Source organism: Herpailurus yagouaroundi, unplaced genomic scaffold (genome assembly GCF_014898765.1).
Source record: "Herpailurus yagouaroundi ecotype Mexico unplaced genomic scaffold, PumYag 160, whole genome shotgun sequence".
NCBI classification, from domain to species: domain Eukaryota; kingdom Metazoa; phylum Chordata; class Mammalia; order Carnivora; family Felidae; genus Herpailurus; species Herpailurus yagouaroundi.
Genome location: NW_024412401.1, coordinates 43,379,065 through 43,400,735, shown reverse-complemented (window position 1 = coordinate 43,400,735; position 21,671 = coordinate 43,379,065). Strand labels below are relative to the sequence as shown.

The 21,671-nt window shown below is 49.8% G+C and overlaps 1 protein-coding gene across 5 annotated transcripts in view; it reads left to right on the top strand.

The window, feature by feature from the left end:
* CDK5RAP2 (CDK5 regulatory subunit associated protein 2) overlaps positions 1-21,671 on the top strand; it is a 173,550-nt gene that overhangs the window by 34,962 nt on the left and 116,917 nt on the right. For all 5 annotated transcript variants that reach the window (XM_040482125.1, XM_040482128.1, XM_040482124.1 and 2 more), the window contains 6 exons: positions 3,989-4,112; positions 5,802-5,956; positions 12,328-12,490; positions 13,802-13,855; positions 14,717-14,836; positions 17,207-17,299. In XM_040482125.1, the coding sequence (XP_040338059.1) occupies positions 3,989-4,112; positions 5,802-5,956; positions 12,328-12,490; positions 13,802-13,855; positions 14,717-14,836; positions 17,207-17,299 (709 nt within the window). The remainder of the gene's footprint in view (positions 1-3,988; positions 4,113-5,801; positions 5,957-12,327; positions 12,491-13,801; positions 13,856-14,716; positions 14,837-17,206; positions 17,300-21,671) is intronic.

Below are 21,671 nucleotides of genomic sequence, written 5' to 3'. Positions count from 1 at the left end.
AGGACTGTGACCAGCACCACTCAGGCGGGACAATGGGAGCTGGGATGAGAACGCAGGTCCCTGACTTTGGGGTCCAGCCCTGATTTCATATGCTTTTTTCTCTTTTTTTCCGTGAACCTTTTTTTTTTAAAGTGTATTTATTTATTTATTTTGAGAGAGAGAGAGCGAGCATGAGCGGGGGAGGAACAGAGAGAGAATCCCAACAGGTTCCGTGCTGTCAGCCTGGAGCCCAGTGTGGGGCTCAAACCATGAACCGTGAGATCATGACCTGAACTGAAACCAAGAGTCAGACGCTTAACTGAGTGAGCCACCCAGGCGCCCCTCGTATGCTCTTTTTAATTTTCACGTGTGTGATTCTTGTTTCTCCAACACGACTGCACCTCTTCTAAGGCCAAGAGCCTCTTCTCCTTCAGCGCAGCGTGGGGCACCTCCGCCGTTCCTACTCCGTGGGCCCCTTGTGCGTGCTGTGTGCTGTAGGACCCGCACGGTGTCTGTCACGTCCCTGCTAAGTGTGCCTTTCCCTGCTCCCATCTGCCCAGCACCTACAGGCGTGTGTAGGTACATTCTTGGTGACGGAAAAAATACCTTTGTTAATGCCCTCAACTCCCTTTTTCACTTTTCCGGGGTTTTTTTTTTTTTTTTTTTGGTGGGGGTTGGTCAGGAGATGGGGACCTGTCACGGGAAAAGCACCTGCTTTTTCTCCAGAACTATAATTAGAATGGAAAGAATCAAGAGGAAAGGGTGATGGTTAAAAAGGGTAGCAGGGGTGATATTTATAGAAGGTTCTCTTTTGTATCGGGTGGAATGCTGGTTTAGACCACTTTTTCCCAACTTTCTTCGCCTTAGGTCTTGCTCTCCATCTCGTCTGTTGGCCCAGATTCTATAAGGAGAGACAGGGTAGGGGGAGCGGACTGCCATTTACTCTACTTTGCCCCAGACCCTGTGTCTGGCACTTGACCTGCTTTATGGCTTTATCAGTTTCACAACAGTGATGTGAGGCAGCCGGCATTCTCATTTGAGTGCGGGGGAAACTGGGGCCCGGAGGAGTTGGGGGGCCGGCCCAGGTGGGTGACAGATCCTGGGCCCGTCTGGCTCTGGAGCCCGCTCTGCCTTGCTGGGGGGGGGGAAACACGTATGTGTGCCGGGTCTCCATTGTTGTACTTATCAGTTACAGTAAGGGGACATTAAAAACAAAGGCAGACATATTGTCGGGAGTAAATTTTATCTCTGTAGCTTTAAAGCACAAACAAAAATAATAATTCCATTAGTAGAGGAAAATTGCACCATACTGCCGAGTATAAATTTTATTGCTACAGTAACTGTAAAATACAAAGATGATAAATGAAAAGTTGGAACATTTATTATTGGGGATATATTTTATTGGTATAACTAAAATGCAAACAAACTGAATAATACCAGCACTTGTTAGAAACTGTAGTCTGCCTCTTGCCAGTGTATATGATTCTGACTATAAAACACCGAGGTTCGTTGTGGGCGAACGGGAGGGAGACGACGTGTTTGCCCTCTCTGGGCGGGGGGGGGGGGGCACACCCTAGAGGGGGCTCTGTGAAGCCCAGGGCTAAAACACTGCTGGTGGTTAGTGGGAGTTCAGGACTGGAAAAATCCCGTATCCGTGGCTCAGGAGGAAGAGCCTCTAGCCTTGCGTGTGGTATCAGCCGTATGCCGTGCCTTCTGAGGAACGACAGAAACGACCGAATCGCGGGGAACTCCAGACGTCACTGATGGAGAAATGGGCCGAGGGAGCCGGGGCCGCGCACATCGCATGGCATTGGAGGGGAAGTGGCAGTGGCGGCCCCGGTTCTGGCCGGAGAATGACCTGTCTCAGCTCAGAGGGGTAGACGGACGCCTTTCCTGGCATCTCAGCAGGGGCCGGCGCTGTGGTGGCCACAGGGCCAGCAGGTGGCGCTCAGATGCCGGGGGGGGGGGGGGGGGGCGGGGAAGGGCGCCGTGCTGCGGCCACCACACGTGTTAGCACGTTCGTTCTAAGAGGCAAGCGTGTCACTTTTCAAGTGAGGAACCTGAGGCGTAAGGGGCGATTTGCCCAGAGTCACATTGAGGACATGAGAGAATGTAAATTTGGAAGCAGATCTGTTCAGGCTTCAGAGTCCATGTTCGTTCTTGCAGTTGAACGTTGAATTCCATTAAAATGATGTCATGACACTGGGGCCTTCTGAAGGCCTGTTGGCGAAAGGAAGCAAGATATGAATAAAGTCTTTATTCACAGGCAGCTCCTGTTTGATGCTTGGACGGCAAATATGGCCCTCTTGACTTTCCATTGTTCTCAGTCAAAAATTCACATGGCCTGTGCATGTGAGCGTCTGATCACATGGCACTTGGTTGGGAACATTTCATATGCCCCCTAAAGTAGGGCACGGGAGGCTGGCGGTGAATAGATTTGTTCTGTTGCAGTTTTTCTGAGAAGCCAGCTTTAGGTGGAGCCGTTTCCTTTATGATTCTGCCTTCTGCCAACCTGCGGTCGTTTAGAAATTTGCGGAGATGCGCTCCGAGTAAATGTCCCACAAGGTCGTATCTGACGGTTTTTCTTTTGAGGAGGACCCCGATGAGAGGCGTCAGGCGTTGGGGTCCTGTGTCAGGCTTTGGTGCGCCATCCCCACCGGTCCTGGCCCGCTGGACGGCTAACATTCCGTGCTGCCCAGCAGCGTGAACTCCGCACTTGACGGAGCGTGGGCTGCCTGCGCAGCCTCCTGGCCTCACGCCCGGAGTGGTGGCTGGGGCTCACAGGTGGGGCACGCTATGTTTAAAATGCTCTTCCCTCCAGTTGGCAAAAGACGCTGTAGAAAAGCCCTCGATCCCTCCGATTTCTTTCCGTCGCGTGCTGTTCCTTTGCGCGTTGGTTCGTCGGACCAGCTCTCCCCCTCTCCTACCGCTGGTGGAGGTGTACTTTGCCGGAAGTTTCCTGGTGGGAGAGTCGGCAGTGGCTGTCAAGAGTCTTACAAGTGTGCTTACCCTTTGACCCGGTAATTCCCTCTGTGGAAACAGACCCTGGGAGATCACCGGGTCGTATATATGCAAGGATGCTCTTATTATAATGTTGCTTATAAGATAATAACAACACTAACATGTATTGGAGTTCTTTGTACTCAATATATGAATAAAGTTTTTATTTGCACTGTCCTCAGAGCTTTAGAAGTGTTTTCAGACAAATGTGTAAAATCAGAAATCATCTAAATATTTTTACATGAGGGGATTGATGTGTGTCGGCTCTACTTCGATAAAAAAATAGGGGATTGATTTAATATACTCTAGTATATTTCATCCAGTGAATTAATATGTAGCCTTTAAAAATGGTAGAGATTTATGTTTATTGACACAGAAGGATGTTTATGGTGTAGTAAGTAGTAAAGTCAGATCATGGATATATATTGTATGGTTGGTTCTGTTTTTGTAGAAAGTGTCTGAAAGGCTACATGCTAAAATGTTAACTTAGTTTTTCTGGCTGATAAGATTATAGATGATTCTTACTTCTTTCTTAATTTGTGTTTATATATATGTATTTTACATAGAGGTATGATTGACATATACCATGTAAGTTCAAGGTGTACATGTTGACTGATTTTGATACATTCATGTACTTCACTGTGTATTTGAATTACTAATATTAATTAAAAAAAAGGGGCACCAGGTGACTCAGTTGGTTGAGCATCTGACTCTTGGTTTCGGCTCAGGTCAGGATCCCAGGGTCGTGGGATCAAGCCCCACGTCAGGCTCCACGCTAAGTGTGGAGTCTGCTTAAGATTCCTTCTCTCTCCCTCTGCCCCCTCTCCACTTGATTTCTCTCTCTCTCAAAAAAAAAAAATAAATAAAAATAAAAATTGAAAACAACAACAAACTCCAGCACAGGTCTGTGGGAGAAATGACTAACAAATATTCCTTGTCTCTTTGGGGCCACTGAAACCACCCTCTGACTGTCCCCGCATGGATTTTACACTTTTGCCTCTTTTTGCAGTAAAGCAGTTGAGAGCCTGGCTGAAGGGGGTGGCTCCGAAGTGCAGCGGGTGACAGAAGATGCCCAGAAGAAGGTGCGGCAGGTCGAAGAGCTCCTGAACGAGAGAATATTCCATCTAGAAGAGGCAAGTCTGGAGGCCCCGAGGAGGATGTGTTCTTGCAGTGGGTTAATAGTGGAGGGAGCAGAATTTTGTTCCCTCTTTCACAGACTTGCAGACTTGCAGCAGAAATGAGAGCCACCCTTATTCAGCATCTCACGGGTTCCAGCCCTGTCCCAGGCGCCTGGTACACCCTGCGTCCTGGTTGTTGTCTCGATGCTTACAGACGAGGACGCGGAGTACAGAAAGACTAACGAGTCTAAGTTTGATCCTGGATTCCATTTTACAACTGCTGACTTCAAAGCCTGCGTTCTTGATGCAACACCGCCCTTCTTACCTCGTTTAGTCTCTTTATTTTTCCAGAGGAGGAAACTGAGGCCCAGAGAGGGGAAGGACTCCCCTAACGTGCGCTAAGCCTGGAAGCAGATTCTGATTCGCAGGCCCTCGCGTGCCCGGGCAGCCCTGTGTCTGGTCCCGGCCTCCATCCCCCGTCACCCCAGTGCTCACTGAGTGCCCTTTCCCGGGAGGCACTGAGTGTAGCTCCTCCTCCTGCTTGTTCCCAGGCGCTTGCTGTGCCCTTGATGGGAAGCAGCCTGTGTCTCGGCTAAAAAATCCTGGCTCCTAGACGTTGAAAGTTTCCCTCCGTATTAAGCTAGTACGAAGTGACACTCGTCAGTCAATTCTTGGTCTTTGAGCTCTGTCGTGTCATCACACTTTCTCCCCCTGAAACCCTGACTCTTCTTGGATATGAGGAGGAACGCAGCACAAAGCCTGCTGGACACAGAAAGACGCACGGGTCACTATACTTGTAGCTCGTAGTGGGCTTTCCGTTCCCAGTGTTCACAGTAGCCCCTGTGGACCGAAGGGCAGGGAAGAAGCAGCCAGTGCTTTTGTTTCGTTTCGTTTCGTTTTGTTTTCTTGAGCTTCCTGTGATGCAGCAGGCATTTGACAGTCACACAGCAACTCTTTGATGGGGTGGTGGTGGTCCCTGTTTCACAGATAAGCTGGGGCTCAGAGAGGCTAAGTGGCTACCCAGTGTCCCACAGCAAAGAAGTAGGAGAGCTGGGTTTTGAACCCAGTTTGATTTGACTTTTATCTTTGTGATGTAACCAGAGACGGTTGGCACTGGGAGATCCAGATGTCTCCCCAGGACACTTTGCTGAGCACCAGGGCCCTTTTCCCCAACACGAGCCCTGCCTCTGTGATTTAGATCCTTCCCCTGTTGGCCTCTCGGAGCTCTCAGGAAGAACGTAGTCCTTCAGCACCCACATCACCTTGGAGATTCAGAAAATGCATTTGAGAATCGTGTAGTCATTATCTTAAAAGAAATAGTGAGGGGGCGGTGGGGTGTGGGATGAATTTGTATGGAGATTCTGGGGACTCTGGAATTTATGTGTGTTTAGGTATTGAGAGGCACATTTCTCCTTGTTCTCACTGAAGCTGTAAATATTGATCCGATTCTTCAAACCCAAAAATACAGTTTTTGTAGACTTGAGTCTTTTCCATTGGAAATGCCTATTACTCTTCAGGATACAAGAGGGAGAAAATGGCTGGCAAATGTATTTATTACTGATTCTCCCCATGTATAGTACAATGCAGGGAGGGGAAATGTGCCGGAGAAAAAGTCATAAATATTTATATTTTAATCCAATTTCCTTTCAAAATGTTCCCAATTGTATTGAAAAATTGCATCAAATGCATTTCATTTAACTCTAGGATGTGAAAGCCGCCCAGGCAGAACTGGAAAAGGCCTTTGCGGGGACAGAGACAGAGAAGGCTCTTCGGTTGAGCCTGGAAAACAAGCTCTCGGAGATGAAGAAGAGGCACGAGGGGGCCTTGGACATGACTGTGGTCCTGGAGCAGAAAGACAGGTCTGGCTCTTGTCTCTGCCACGCATTGACATCCGTCTATCGGGCAGCATGGCCAGAGGGTTGTTCCCTTCCTACCCTTTTATCCCCGCTTTCTCTCCTTGTTCCCCGACAGTGAAAAAACCTAGGGTAACCTCAGGGTGACAGGAAAATGGCGAGGGTAGTGCTGTGAGGACAGGGATAGAATGAGAGATAGAAACTCCTGCTGAAAAGTTCCCAGATACTACCTTCAGCATTCAGTTTTGGCTGTAAGCTTCCCGGTAGCCGAAGGAAGAAGAGAACAGCTTTCTTGATGGACCTAAGATTCACATTGCTCACAAGAGAAAATGGGTCAGCAACTCTGGAGAAGCCCAGTTTTACTTGACATTGTCAGGGAGAAATTTCTCTCGTGGATCTGCCCAGAGGGAACGGTAAGTGATTGTATCCCCACAATAGAGGCTAGTGAATTTTGTGTGACCCTGTTTATCATCGTGTCTTTTAATGCAGGCCGCGGGCCCAGATTCATACAGTGCAGGGGGCCGAAGCAGTGTAGACCAAGCACAGCGCTCCGTGACGGTCCAGGAATAAAATGAGTGCTACGTAGGCCAGAGAAACGGACAGACTGGAGGACCTGTAGGCAGCCTTTGATGCTCATACCTTGCAAACAGACTTTTGATCAAAACTAGTCAGGAGAGAGCTGAGGTTTTCTTCTTTATCACGAACCTTACATTTTACTCTTGCCTTGCTTTGGTGGTCACTAGGTGGAAAGTTGAGTAAAGTAAATACAGGTGAAACTTCTGGCTAACCTGTGATCTATCCATTGAAGAGCCAAGCTTGCTTGGAATTTGACAGAAATTGTTCTAAGGCAAATGGTCTATTCGCCTACTTCCTTAAATAGAGGAAACTGACTATGGTTCCTTTTTTGGGGGGTGTGTTGCCCGATTGACCGGCCCCCCACGTTGTTGAGGTTCTGGTGCCTGGTTGCCCTGGTTCCCCGACTGCTCTTTGCTTCTCTTTCTGTCTCCGTACCACCTTTTGAGATTTGAGTCTGCAGCGTGTTTGCATGATGGGTTGGGAAATGAGATGAGCAAATGTTTTAGGATTTTCTGTGAAAGAGGAATGAGTAGACTCTCAGGGGGAGCCCATGGCTTCCATTTAGTCCGTGCTTGGGGGAGCTAGCATTTATGTAACCTCTTCTTAGCTTTGATCTGGAAAACGGAAGTTTGGGATGAATCTCAGGATGAGCCAGGAAACAGAGTTCTCTAGGAGATGTAGGCCGTCAGGGCTGAGTGAATGAGGGTTTCTCTCCATTGCACGGCTAGGAGGAGGAGCTTCCTTGGACGGGTGGTGTTTTGCTGGGCTTCCCCTTCCCCTTCTTCCAGGCACCACCTGGGAGAGGTGGAGACTGCGGCCACCGCGCTGTGACAGAGTCTGGAATCCTTTTCATACAAGTTATTTATATGTTCCTTTGCATCTCTCCCAGCTGATGAGCGGTGACGCCCTTAGAACGTTTATAGGTTTGTCTTTCCTGGGGGACCTGCAGGTCTCCAACAGTTAAATTGGAAATAGGGGGCTCAGGGAAGAGACGAGAATGTGTGGGAGGCAGCCACCAAAGAAGAAAAGGCAGAATTCGTGGTGCGGGTGCAGGGGAAGAGGGGCGAGCTCTGGGGGTGGGTTTGAGGAGAGGTGGTGGGGGAGAGCTGGTTGGAGGGGTCCCGCCAGGGCCCCAGCAGATGCTCAGCAGCCGGTTCGTTGGTCTGTTGGATCATCACGCCCTTCGTTCAGCAAATACTTCCTGAGCATCTTGTGTTCAGTAAGGGGTGGGTCGAGTGTAGGGGTGAGTGGTACAGGCTGGGTCCCTGTCCCAAGGAACCTCGTCCCCTAGCTGGGTGGGAGGACTGGAGGGCAGGAACAGAGTGACCAGGGCCAGATGGATAAATGCTGGGTTAACATTACATCTTTCTTTTTTTTTTTTTTTTAAATTTTTTTTTTCAACGTTTATTTATTTTTGGGACAGAGAGAGACAGAGCATGAACGGGGGAGGGGCAGAGAGAGAGGGAGACACAGAATCGGAAACAGGCTCCAGGCTCTGAGCCATCAGCCCAGAGCCTGATGCGGGGCTCGAACTCCCGGACCGCGAGATCGTGACCTGGCTGAGGTCGGACGCTTAACCGACTGCGCCACCCAGGCGCCCCAACATTACATCTTTCTAATTCTATTTAGAGGGATTAGGAAAGGCTTCCCAGAGGAAGTACGAGGATAAAGGAGGAATTACTTGGAGGAAGAAAGGGTGTTGCAGGTCCTGAGAACCACATGAGTGGAAGTTCAGAGGCCGAAGGGCACAGAGCTCGACCCAGGAACTGTCAGAATTATAGCATGGCTGGAGAGTTGTGTTCTGGAAGGGAGGTGGGAAGAGATGAGGAGAGGGAGGCTGGCCAGATCATGTGGGCTTTGTTGAACAGTTTGGGTTTTGTCCTCAGGGCACGTGACGAGCTGCTGATGAATTAAGATTGGGAGTAGGGTAGTGTCAGGGTCAGCCTGTAATTTAACGCGATCCTTCTGGCTGAACCTGGCGGATGAGTTGGTGGTGGGGCTGGGTGGGCAGATTCCTTCTCAGGATGATGCAGAAGTCCAGACACAAGATCACGGTCGCCAGGATTGAGGTGAAAGAACTGGGTGGAGAAGAACGGGCAGAGATATTTCTTTCTTTCTTTGATTTCATTTTATTTTGAGAGAGAGAGAGAACACGCATGTGGGGGAGAGGGGCAGAGGGGGAGAGAGAGAATCCAAGCAGGCTCCACTCAGTGCGGAGCCTGATGCGGGGCTTGATCCCATGAACCTGGGATCATGACCTGAGCCAAAGGACGCTCAACTGACCCAGCCACCCAGGTGCCCCCAGGCAGAGATATTTAGATGGTAGAATTGACACGGTGGCTTGAAGGGCTTGATCATTGATGGGTTTGGGGATGAGGGACAAGGCTGCCGAGATACCTCCTCACCCAGGTTTTGAGCACGAACAACTGTGGGATGGTGGTGCGGTTTGCCGAGTTTGGGGAAAGAAAGGGAGAAAGAACAGATGTTTTTGGGCGGAGGGAGTGGGAAGATAAGCTTTCAGTTGGGACGTGTTGGGTCGAGGGATTGTGGGCATCCAAGCAAGAGTAGAGTCTAGAAGGTGCTTGGCCAGATGGATTAAGGTGAGCTTAAAGGAGATCTAGGTAAATTCACTGAGCAGCTACTGAACAGGGCCTTGGGTTAGGTGCCAGGAATGGAGACGGGAGCCCTGCCCTCCTTCTGTGGTGCTCCCGGTGTGGGGGAGGGGACAGATGTCCAAAAAAAAAAAAAAGTCGTGATTGGCATTAGAAGTAAGTTCAGGGTTCTGTGCTGTGACAGAAACAAAGCAGTGGTCAGCTGCGTTTGGGTTCGGGGCAGAGAAGGCTTATCAGAGGAGGAGCGCGAGGAGGTGGGTGAGGCGGGCGGCCGCTGAAGTAGACTCATGCGAGGTGTGGAGCCCGGCACGTGTCGAGCGAATCACAGAAGAAAGTGGTCTCTGGTGACATATGCCCAGAAGTGTGGCTACTCATCTTCTCGGAGCAAAAAATTTGGGGAGGGTTGAGGCTCACTGAGTACTTAATGCGGTGCGGATGGGGGGGTGGGTCTCCACGTGTGGGTGGTCAGGTCAGGGCTTTGCCAAAGGCTGCGCCTCCTTGGGGTTTCCCGTAGGCCTGGCGTGGCAGGCACAGAACCCTGCTTTGTTGGTACTGCCAGAGCAGCTCTCTCTCAGGAGCGGATGTGCCCCAGCCACACTCCCCAAGGCCAGAGCAGCGACCAGATGCTGCCTACTTGGGGTGTGGCCCTCTCTGCGGTGCGTCTGTCCTGGGACCGGCATCACTATGTTCCTCCCTGAAGGCAGGAGGTCAGGAGGTCAGGAGGTGAGTTGCTAAGCACAGACCTGGGACAGGTGTCCTTGGGCCTGCCCTGGTGAGATGGATCTAGATGTGCCATCCAGGTGGCCCTGTGACAGGGCAGGGCCCTTGCTTGGATGGGCACTGCTGAGGTCTTTCCTGGCTTCCTCCACCCTTTTGAAAGGTGCGTGCTTTAGCTACTCTATTTCCTGTGATCTGTGTCCGTAAGGCAGCTGACATGGAGGTACCCTGCAGGTCAGATGTGGCCAACAGATGTTTTGTTTGGCCTATGCAGTGCTTTTAGAAGTTTGACTTAGTTGCTAGAATTTAAAAAAAAATCTAGTTTCATGTAAAAGTCTGGATTTCCAGCTTCTTTGAAAAACTGGAAGGTGTGGTGAGCCTGGGCCTGGGTCTTGCTGGATCGAGGCCGCTTTCGGAGGTGGGCCTGGTGCTCTAGTTTGGCCACAGTCCCCACAGGCCTGCCTCACTCAGCCCCATGCCTTCTGGAACTGCTTCAAGGTAACTGAAACAAATCAAGGCGATCTAAGTAGAAGTTACATACAACACAACACATCCAATTTCAAGTATGTAGTCAGTGACTTGTTACCTCTTCAATTGATTATATAGTGATTTCAGAGTAGAACCCCTAGAGGGCAGTCTTACTCCTCCATCCAAGATTTGGAGGCATCGCCCTGGTGCTGCCTCGGGACCCCCCCCCCCCCCATACCTGATTGTCTTAGCCTGTTTGGGGCCCTATAACAAAGTACCGCAGATTGGGTAGCTTACAAACAACAGAAACTTATTTCTTACAGTTCTGGAGGCTGGAAGACCAGGTGCCCACGTGGTCAGGTGACAGCCCTCTTCCAGCCTGCAGACTTCTCACTGCATCCCCATGAGGTGGGGGTCTGAGGCATCTTTCTGGAGCCTCATTTGTAAGACACTGGTCCAATTCCTGAGTTCCACCCGCGTGGCCTGATCTCCAGCCAAAGCCCCACCTCCTAATACTGGCACAGTATAGGAATTTGGGGAGGCCGCGAGCATTCGGACCTCGGCCCCTGTGCCTCACCAGCTGCTTTTAACTACTTTTAGCCAACTGACCCTTTACCTTCACCCCGAGAGCCAGGGAAGCTCTCTGACTCTTGTTTCTTTGTTTTTTGTTTTTTTTTAATGTGTATTTATTTATTTTTTGAGAGAGAATGTGTGAAAGGGGGAAGGACAGAGAGAGGGAGACAGAGGATCAAAAGCGGGCTCTGTGCTGATAGCAGAGAGCCTGATATAGGGCCCGAACCCATGAACCGTGAGATCACGACCTGAGCTGAAGTCAATGCTTAACTGACCGAGCCACCCCCCAGGCATCCCGCTCTCGGACTCTGACTAAAACCCTTGCTGTCTTCCTACCATTCACGTTCCTTTCGAGGCTCAGATATGGAAAGGCCCTTCTGAGGGTTTTCTGAGAGAATGCTAATTATTGGATGTTAAAAAAAAAAAGTAATATAGCAACTGCCCTATGTTGAGTTGTGCTATCTGCCCGGAGGTATGTAGGTCTGTTTCAAATATTTTATCGCTTATCCACATGAGCAGGTGAAAGCCATTTTGTAGCGAGGAAATGTGGACTCAGAGAGGTCGGATAACTTGGCCACGGTCAGGGAAGCGTAATGTGGTGGCCCCGAGCAGGTGTTCAGCTGTACCCGAGGGGGACACGGGGTGTGGTCGGCACGGGTTCCTTGGGGACAGGCACCGCCTGGAGTAACTGGCGGGGTGCTGGGTGTGTATTAGATGTGGATGGCACCGAGAAGGGCATTCCAGGTGGAGGGGCAGGTGTGAGTGGAGGTCTGGAGGCACAAAGCAGCCTGGCTTCTGGAAAGAGCTGGAAGGGAGGCTGCTGGGCGGTGAGGCAGCAGGCAGTGGCCTCCTGCGAGGGATGAGACCGCAGCCGCCAGCGGGGCCTCTCAGCTTCTAGGCCCGAAGAGCTGGGGGCCTTGAATGCCTTGCTCACGAGCTTGGCCTTTATCTTGAACATCAGTGTATTTTAAACTTTGCCCCGAGAGGCCGAGGAGAGAGATTGTCTGTTTTTGCCGGCTCAGTTCTGCTTTATCGGTCGTGTCTGTTCAGGCTTCAGTGCCTGATTTCTTTGGCAGAGAGGATTCTTGGCCAAAAAAACAAAAACAAAACAAACAAACAAAAAAACCATGAGCAGTCCGCTGCCGTCGGTGGTGGGGGCTGTCGAAAGTCTGAGCACGGGTGTGGCTTGATCAGACCCTAGTCTGGTGGCTCAGAGGTTGGATCTGCCGGGGCCAGGCTGGAGGTGAGGGCACAGTTAATGTCACACACGTTCTGGCCCTTACTCTCCCACTAGCAAAATGCGATTCCATTTCTGTTCAGTCATTGGACATGTCTACTTTGAAGATGTTTGGCCCCATTTCCTGCCTCCTCCTGCTCCACTGAGCTAGGAGAACAGCTTAGAATTAATATTTAAATTTTGTTCGCTTTTAGACTGATTGAGGAGTTGAAGCTGTCTTTGAAGAGCAAAGAAGCTTTAATTCAGTGCCTTAAAGAGGAGAAATCTCAGATGGCACGTCCTGATGAGAGCGTGTCATCTGGAGAGCTCCGAGGACTTTCTGCCGCTCCAAGGGGAGAAAAGGAGAGAGATGCTGAGGTGAGGCGATGGGGTGTGAAGGGGGACTTTAATTAGCAGACCAGACTCCTCTGTGGCAGATGGGACGCACATTCGGTCCCCACGGGTCACACGCAGACTGCTTCCAAATATTAGCTCCCCGGCAGCTGAGGAATTAGCAGGCACCTCCTTTGTCAGGGGCCCTGGCTTGTTTTTTCCTTCCAGCCTCATGTTTGTATAGGGTTGGCTAACAGAACAGTCCATACTTGCTCGCCTCTGTTTTACTGTGTGTTGATTTCTCGTTGCCCGGAGACTTTATTTCCGTCCTTTGGGTTTTCTTGGGATAAAACTTAGTCCCTGTTTCACCTGTGCGGTTAGAGGCAGTGGGGGGAAGGGGACTCACTGGTGTTGGGCCTGGCAGCCGGCGAAGGGCTTCTGCGTGGAACCTCCTTGAGTCCTTCTGGCCGCTCTGCGAGGTCGAGGTCACTGTCCCCTCATGGAATTTAGAAACGGGCTCAGAGGAGTTGTTGTATTTTCCTAGGCGCTAAGAGGTGGGTGGGTAGTGGCAGCCCCCCGAGCCCCCCAGAGGCCATCCCTCCCCTAGGCAGTCTCCAGGGCAAGCTGCGGGAGCGGGGCCGGGCCTGGAGGTGCAGCGGGCCTCGCTGACACCCTCCTGGTTTTGTTGGGCCAGGGATGGCTGCTGCATGTGGTACATTCCTGATATGGGATGTTCAGGAAAAGTCTTGATTTTTTATGGAGCAGAGTCTTCTTTGTTCCTATTACAGCAGTGATTTCTGCAGCCTCACTGGTTAGTTTTCTGCTGGAAAACTAATCAGCCCTCGTCTCCTGCTCCTCTTTTTTTTTTTTTTTTTTTTTTTTTGAGAGAGAGAGAGAGAACGAGCAGGGGAGGGGCAGAGAGAGAGGGAGACACAGAATCCAAAGCAGGCTCCAGGCTCTGAGCCGTCAGCCCAGAGCCCGATGTGGGGCTCGGACCCACAAACCGTGAGATCATGATCTGAGCCGAAGTCGGACGCTCAACCGACTGAGCCACCCAGGCGCCCCCGCTGCTCCTCTTTTTAACCCTGGGCCCTTTCTTTAGCTGCCCTTTTCGTTGTCGGCGGCCCCGTGGTTGACTGTCTGTGGGGCTGGCGATCCATCCGTGTGGGTTGCTTGTTTTTCCGTTTCTCTTCACTCGGGTGGGACTCCAGGTGAGACAGAGAGGAATGGGCACTTATTTCCGTGCCTTCCACGGCAGTGCGGAAAAGTCCGGAAATGAGATGCTCATTCTAATTGTTCTGGGGAAGCTGTTGTATTGGGAGTCCCTTCCAGGTGCCAATTAATGCCTTTTCTTAGGCTGTACAAATGGAGCTCCAGAAGGAGAGACAGCGCTTTGAAGAGAGGATCCAGGTATGTTGATAAAATTTTTAAAAACGTATTGAAGATTTATCCTTGCCTCTTTGCTTTATTCTGAGTGCAGTAGACAGTTGGGCGTGACAGCAGCTGTCACTCATGGAATGCCGGCGTGTGCCAGTCAGGCTTTCGGTACTTCAGAGAAGGTTTCTCCGTCTTGGCAGTGATTCTGTGAAGTAGGCATTCCCATTGTGCAGATGGGGCACGTGAGGCTCAGCGAGGGGAGGGCCCTGTCCCAAGATCGTGTAGCTTGGAAGAGGTCTCGCGGGGATCCGGACCTGCCAGTGTGGTTCCAAAACCATCGCTCTGGGTCCCCCGCTCACAGCGGCCGGCATTTTATAAGGCGCCTGCCAGCTTAGAAAGTGCTCTCCGTCCATTATCTCATTTGATCCTCGCAATAGCCCGGGAGGGAGGCAGCGTGATTATCTTTAGAGATGAACTCAGACCGGAAATGTATATGTTCAGTCTCCATCAAACCAAATTCTCTGCTGGCTTTTGTAGCATTAAGGAATGAAATTAATGATCTGTTATTTCCCCCAAATAACCTGGTACGGTTTCAAAGCCTCTGATGTGACTGCATTCAAATTCCAGAAGGCATTGGAGTCCTTCCCACAGGAGTAGCTGTCATCGTCTTAACTGATCTGATCCCCTTCCTGTCGCCCGGCCCTGTTGCCGTGAGCGCTAACAGCGTAACTGGGAGCTGCCGCCACTGCGTTCAGCTCTACTTGGGAACATTAATCACAGGGTGACAGGAATAAGATAGAATAACTGCGTTTGAGTGTGCTCTCACAGATATATTTACAGTGCATTTTGGTTGGAACGCATCAACTTAGTGAATCTTTTTCTAATCTAATTTAGGCACTTCAGGAGGACCTGCGAGAGAAGGAAAGAGAGATTGCTACAGAAAAGAAAAATAGTTTAAAGAGGGACAAAGCCATTCAGGGTCTAACCATGGCATTAAAGTCAAAGGAAAAAGAGGTATGTGGTATGTCTGATACACTCAAAGCGAGATTTTTCTTTATTAGCTTCTGTGGCTGGCCTGTCGTGTCCCTGCACGTTTAGCTTTGGGGGAAAAGTTTATAAGACAGCTGGGATGAGCATAGGAAGTGCGGAAAGGGTCCTTTAGTCCACTTGAAACTTTTTTGGAGTGTCCGATTTAGTGCTATCCAATAAACATACTGTGTGAGTCACGTGGGGACATTGGAATTTTCTAGGAGCTACGTTAAAAGAAGTAAAAAGAAACAAGTGAAATTAACTTCGATAATACATCCATCATTTCAGCATGTAATCAATAAAACAGGAGTAGTAATGAGCTATTAACGTCTTTTTGGTCTTAATGCCATCTCTGAAGCCCGTGTGTGCTTGTAGCACGTCTCGTTCCAGACTGACCAGATTTCAAGTGTCCAGCCACACAGGTAGGTGGCCCATGGCCACCCTGTTGGATAATGCCCAGTCGTTTAGGAAGATGGCAAGGTTGAGATGAAGGACTTGGGAGGCGAGGCCATGACCGTGAACAGTTAGCTCCCTGGGTCGTTGCCTTTGGGATCCAAGGTTGCGGCCAGTGATGGTTCCGTGCCATAATATTATTTTTCCCTAATTATTGTCCGTATAGCAGTCTGCTGTTTCTCAGTAACTGAGCCAGGCACAGATACAGAGAAGAAAACCCAGCTGTGCTCTCAGGTCTGGTGAGGGCGAAACACAGGGCAAAGGTGTGGTGATTGAGGGCCGTGTGGGGGAGAGGGGGCGCCGTGCAAGTGGAGGGCGGGGGGCCTGGCCCCGATTCGGGTGTGTATGTGGGGAATGGTGCTTGGGGGAGAAGGTGTCTGAGTCATATCTCGCAGGATGAATAGCAGTTGGGCTGGAAGGGAAGGCAGAGGGGAGAACGTTGGTTAAGGCAGTAGGTTAGGAAAGAGCCTGATGGGGGTTTGTGGAACCAAAGGCATTTCGAGGTGGTCAGCACACCAGGTGCAGGACTGAAGTGAGGCCAAGGAGGAGCTGTGAGGTCGCATGGGGCCAGCTGGCAGGGGTGCAAGTAGTCGTTTGGGGCTGCAGGCTCCTAAAAGGAGGGGGGTGGCCACGTTTGCACTTTGGCGGGGTCTCAGCCTGTATCTGGAGGGAGAATTGCGGGAGGGAGAGGATGGAGGCAGGGAGGCCGGTAGCAGAGGCGAGAGCCTAGAAAGACTGAGCTAGAGCAGTGGCCACCGCTAAGTAGGAGTGGGAGGGCAGGGCTTATTTGGGAAATGAGACCAGAAATAGCCAGGAATAATTAGAGAGTAGAGGTGGATCTGGGGAAGTTTGCTGCAGAGATGTAGGACTCGAGAGAAGGGGCAGTGGAGGATGACTTCCGGGTGTCCGGGTGGCCTGACTGGGGTATGGAGGTGCCACCAATTCAGTGGACAGCAGAGAAAACGGACTGTGATGGCAAGGTGCGTGTGGCGATGGAGGTGACGCATCTGTTCAGAGAGCGTTGACTTTGAGGAGCTCGTGGACCGTCAGGGTGGCGCGTCCAGGCGGCAGGCAGGCGTGCAGGTCTCAAGCTTGGAGAGAGCTCAGGTGTGAGTTCAGACTCTAAGAGCGGGCCTCCCTGTCCAGGGAGCGTGTGGCAGGCAGAGGACGAGGCTGAGGACGGGGCCACGGGGGACATCAGAGTTTCAGGGACGGGGAGAGAAATGCACGAAGGAGCCAGGAGTGGCCGCAGGAGGGCGGAGCTACCCAGGAAAGTGTAGCGCTGAGGAAGGTAACCGGGGCAGAGTTTGAGGGATTGCCGGTGTGAGGCGTGGGGGAGCTTTGGCTCCTGATACCAGTAGTTCTAGCTTATGTCATTGCGTAACATGGGAGTTCGGGCCCCGCCGGAGTTGGAGACCTTCAGCGTGGAGTGGGACCGGCGGAGGGGCAGTTCTGGGTGCCGGTGAAGTCCGGCGCGTGGCCACGGGAGTCACTGCTGACCGGGGTACGGGAGAAGGTCACTAGAGGATGCGAGATCGTGGGAATGGCCAGGCCAGGTCGTTGGCTGGGTCATCTCTGTGGACGCCGATGAGAGTAGTGCTTCGCCTCAGCCGGGTGTGGTTTTAGCGCCAGAACCCGTCACTTCATTTAGCCCAACGATGCCAGAGGTGGGTGAGTCGTGGTGTCCTCATTTTCGAGCTGTGGGAGTTGAGTCTCAGAGAGATTAAGTACCTTGCCTGAGGTTATCCAGCTCTTCAGCGGCCAAAGTGGAAGTCGCCCCCTTTCTGACTTCACGTCTTCCCTAACTACGAAGCCCTTGATGAGAAGTTCAGCAGGGAGAGCGCTTGAGTTGTGCACAGAGAGGAGAGTCCGGGTGCACACTCGGCTGCTGTTCTTACCCAGGTGGGAGACCTTAACGCTGAAATCCAAGAGCTCAGTGCTGCCTTTGCCGAAGCCACAGAGGGGCCCCCGAAAGCGGAGACACAGAAATTGCAGGTAAGTGTTCGCTTTGGTTGAAGCAGCCGTCTGCCCGGTCCTTACTCCCGGGGAGGTCAGCACTTTGCAGCTGAAAGGAACCAGGGAGAACACCCAGTGGCCTTTAGAAATGGAGTTCTCAGTCTAATCGAAGGGTGTCCTTTGCCAGCTCTGGAGGCCTCTCCAGCCCCCTCCTCAGTATGACGGCAGCCACCCCTGCAGCGAGGACTGCCGAGATTACTCGTGCCAGTGGTAGACTGTGCCAGATGTGTGGTTACCTCAATTGACCTTCACAATCTTGCAGGGACGGCCGTCATCATCCCGCTGTATCTGTGGGGTTTTTGAAGCTCAGGGAGGGTGTGCAGCTTATTCACTGTCATGCAGTTCGCAAGTGGCAGGGCCGGGATTTAAATGTCGTAATTGCTAATAGTAACAGCAGGGATTTACTGAACACATACTATGTGCCATGCACTGTGCTAAGTGCTCTCTCTGGATTAGCTCAAGGGATCTGGACAGCAGATCGTGCAGTAGGCACTGTTAATATCCATGTTCAGAGAGTGAAGTACCCTGCATCGGGTCACAGAAGAGGGGACTGAGAGAGCTAGGATTTGCCCCAGAGCCAGGCTCACCCCCAAGCCTGTGCTTTACCACCGCCCCCCCCCAACCCCCGTCCCCTCACCTGGCTTCTTTAGTCCAACCGCTCTCTGCGAGGTATCACTTCCGTATCTTGATGACTTAACCTGCCTTTTCTCCTTTTTTACTCCCAACATTGCACTCTAACGACTCCTGCAGGCCGCCTCCTTGATGTTCCCTCTTTCTGGCTGATTTTAGTTCTGTGTTTTCCATTATTTTAATATTTTCTTCCCATGTTTCTAATTTCCCTCTACAGTGTATCCCTGTTACTAATAACGAGTCATTAGAGACCACACTGCCTAGAGCTCTCCCTGCCACCTCTCCCCCCACGTTAGTTTTGGTTATAATGTAGAAGTTAGAAATCAAATCTAATTTAAGACTGTCTGATCCCTCAGATTCATATCCCACATTCTTATCTTTTGCAGAGTTCTAGCTCACAGGTAAGAATAATTGAGGTAATTTGGTTTAAATCATGGTGCATGAGAAGCATAGGCATATCTCTGCCTTTGGAATCTCAGATTTGCCTTCTCCCAACATTTGCTTCATGAGATGGAGTCAAGACTATACTTTACACTGAGGTCCCCCCAACCCCCCCAACTTTGGAAAATGACGAGTTTTAAAAGCTGAATTCTTAGAGAAACCAGTGATATTTCCCACTGCTTGAGAAAAAAAAAAACAAAAAAAAAAAACTATGTCGGCAGTTGACAAGCAGAGGGACCAGACAGACATCCTTATAATCATTGTGATATTTTACTTGTTATGTTGGGTCTTGAAGGAAAGAAAGTCATCTTATACATTTAAATGGTCCCCAGGTTGGGGTGCCTGAGTGGCTCAGTTGCTTAAGCAGTGGACTCTTGATTTCAGCTCAGGTCATGATCTTGCGGTTCGTGAGATCGAGCTCCACGCCGGGCTCCGTGTGACAGTGCGTGGAGCCTGCTTCTGATTCTCTCCCTCCCTTTCTCTCTGCTCCTCCCCTGCTCATGCTCACTTTGCCTCAAAATAATAAACTTAGTGAAAAAAAAATTAAAAACAAATGTTACCCAGATTTATCACATACATTTACTAGTTTCATAACTCTCTGTCCTAATCGAAGGACTCTCAATGATTTTGGGGGTCTTGTCACTTACGGTGTTGGCCGGGTTTCTTGTCTTGCAAGATACAGACGTCACACACTGTTGAAAGTGCTCTGATTCTCGGTGCCTGCTTGCTGTTCCTTGCATCCTTACCCATGGAGGGAGTAGGTTTACTGGCTTGGCAGGTTGTCAGGACTTGAACTCAAGTCTGGCTCCAAAATCTGTGTCCTTGCTGCTATTCTGATTGTATGTGTGTGAGTAAAGGCGCGTAGTATGCTTATGTGGGCTGTTTTCATTATGAGGTCGACGGAGTTTGAATGTTGCACAGACACTTGAAAATGCATTTTCTTTCACATATTGGGACCTTTTGGGGATGCCGTGTAATTAGAACTACTCATGATTTGCAGCGTGAGTAGAATAGCCCGGGTTCACAGGGTAGGCATTAGGTCCCACGTTGAAACGACAGCAGTGATATTCGAATTCTTGGAGTGGTTGCCACGATGCACAGACATGGATTCTCATCACGGGTGTGACTCTGGCCAGGTTACAGCGTGGGCTGCGTGGTGCTACCTCCAGACCCACCAGAAACACATATTTTCGCATTTGGAATGCAGGTTTCCCCTGCTGCCGAAAAGTAGAGCTTTCCCGTGAAATCTTCGGAAGCCAGCGTGGCATAAAACAAAGAGGCAATTACCAGTAATTTACATGGAAAAATTTTGAGCATTCTCAGACACGAAAAACAACCTCTCTTTTTTAGGCTTTCCTGACATCCAAGGGCACATCTTGCTAACAGATATAAAGGATAGATCGAGATAAAGCACAGGTGCTCACAAGACGCTCTTCAGAGCTATGGTGGCCCGACATGCGCGGTGTAGTTCCCAGGGAAGGGGCTTGGCGGGGCCGCGCTCACTGCTCTGGGCGCATGCTGCCGCTAGGATGGCTCGCTGCAAAACCAACGCCGAATGCCATTTTTATTAAAAATTTTTTTTCTTACTGAAGCCTAGTTGACGCGCAATATTAGTTTCAGGTGTAAAACAGAGCGATTCGATGTTGATATGTATTACGAAGTGATCAACGATAAATCTAGCTACCATCTGTCACCACACAGGGTTGTTACAGCATTATTAACTGTATTCCCTGTGCTGTACATTACATCCTTGTGACCCATTTTATAACTTCAAGTTTGTACCTTTGGTTAATCCCATTCTCCTATTTAGCCCATCCCTCCACCCCTCTCTCTTCTGGCGGCCACCAGATTGCTCTCTGGATCTCTGACTTTGACTTGGTGCCTTTTGTCATAGAAGTGCAAATCCTCTTTGGATTTCTTTTAGTTAGCGAGAACAGGTTCCGTTGTAGGTCTTTTGTAAAAGCAAAGTGGTGTAATGCGAACGTTTGAGAAGTGGGGCCTACCTGTAGCATTTTTTTCCCCTCCCTGCCCCGCTTAGCTAGAAAAGTAAAATTGCATATTGTAAAATACTTAAAAGAGTGGAAAGAGGTTAATAGATGTCACCAGTAAACTCATGTCCAAAGATGTTCAGTACTAATACCTTGACTCTTTCAATGTGTATTTATACATATATACATACATACAACCTTTGAAAAAGCGGACAGGATGATAATACATCTTTTGTTCTAGAATCTGTTTTCACTTAATATTCCTATCATACATTTGTATATATTTTTATGTATTATCATATATTTGTGTGTATATGTATATAAATCATTGTAGACTTATGTACAGTACATTTCTCTATACTCTATCTGGTTCTCCCAAAGGTGACGTCTTCCATAACTTTAGTAACAGTATTGAAGCCAGGACACTGACATCGGTGCAACGTATGGACCTTGTTCAGATGTCAGCAGTTTGACGTGCACTCGTGTGTTTATTCCTATGCTTTGTAAACTACCTTTTTAAACAGTTGCGTGTAGTCTGCTGTACGTATGCACCGTATTATTTTTACTGGGGCGAACATGGGGTAGGACGTGAGTTTGAACCTTGTCTCTGTTCTTCACAACGTCCGTAGCCTCGGGTGAGATATTTGAGCTCTACCAGCCTGCTTACCCATCGTAAAATCCGGATCATCACACTTAGGTCACATAATCCTTACAAGGATTACACAAGAAAGTGTATCTGGGCGCAAGTAGTAACTCAGTAAATGTTAATGCATCCTTAAGGTGGGTGGTATAATCTGGCACAAAAATATGGTAGGGACTTTGGTCAGTTCTTCAAATTCCGCTAATGGTATTCTGCAAATAGCTCTTCATTTGGAGGAAATTCTCCATATTATCTCTTGATTGGGAATGAAATACAGTGGAGTAGGTGCTGGCAGAGGGGAACTGGATTTATTTATCTTGCACTCACGGAAGCAATACTTTATCGTATTTAACCCTCACAACAACCCTGTGAAATCGAGATTTCACAGATGAGGAAACTGAACTTCAGGAAACTTCTTCCAAGTCAGAGCTAGAACTGGTCTTTGAACTCTGGGCTCTGTGACTGTCTCTTTATTAAACTCATCATGTTTCTGCCGGGCGGGAAGTGTGATTTGTCTAATATGATACTTGGCCTCTAGTTTCTGACTATGTCTGTCTCATTGTGCCAAATGTTTGCCACCTGCGTTAAGCACTTGACTGATGGCATTGAATTCAGAAAGCAGGGTGTCATGCAGAAAAAGCTAAAAAAAAAA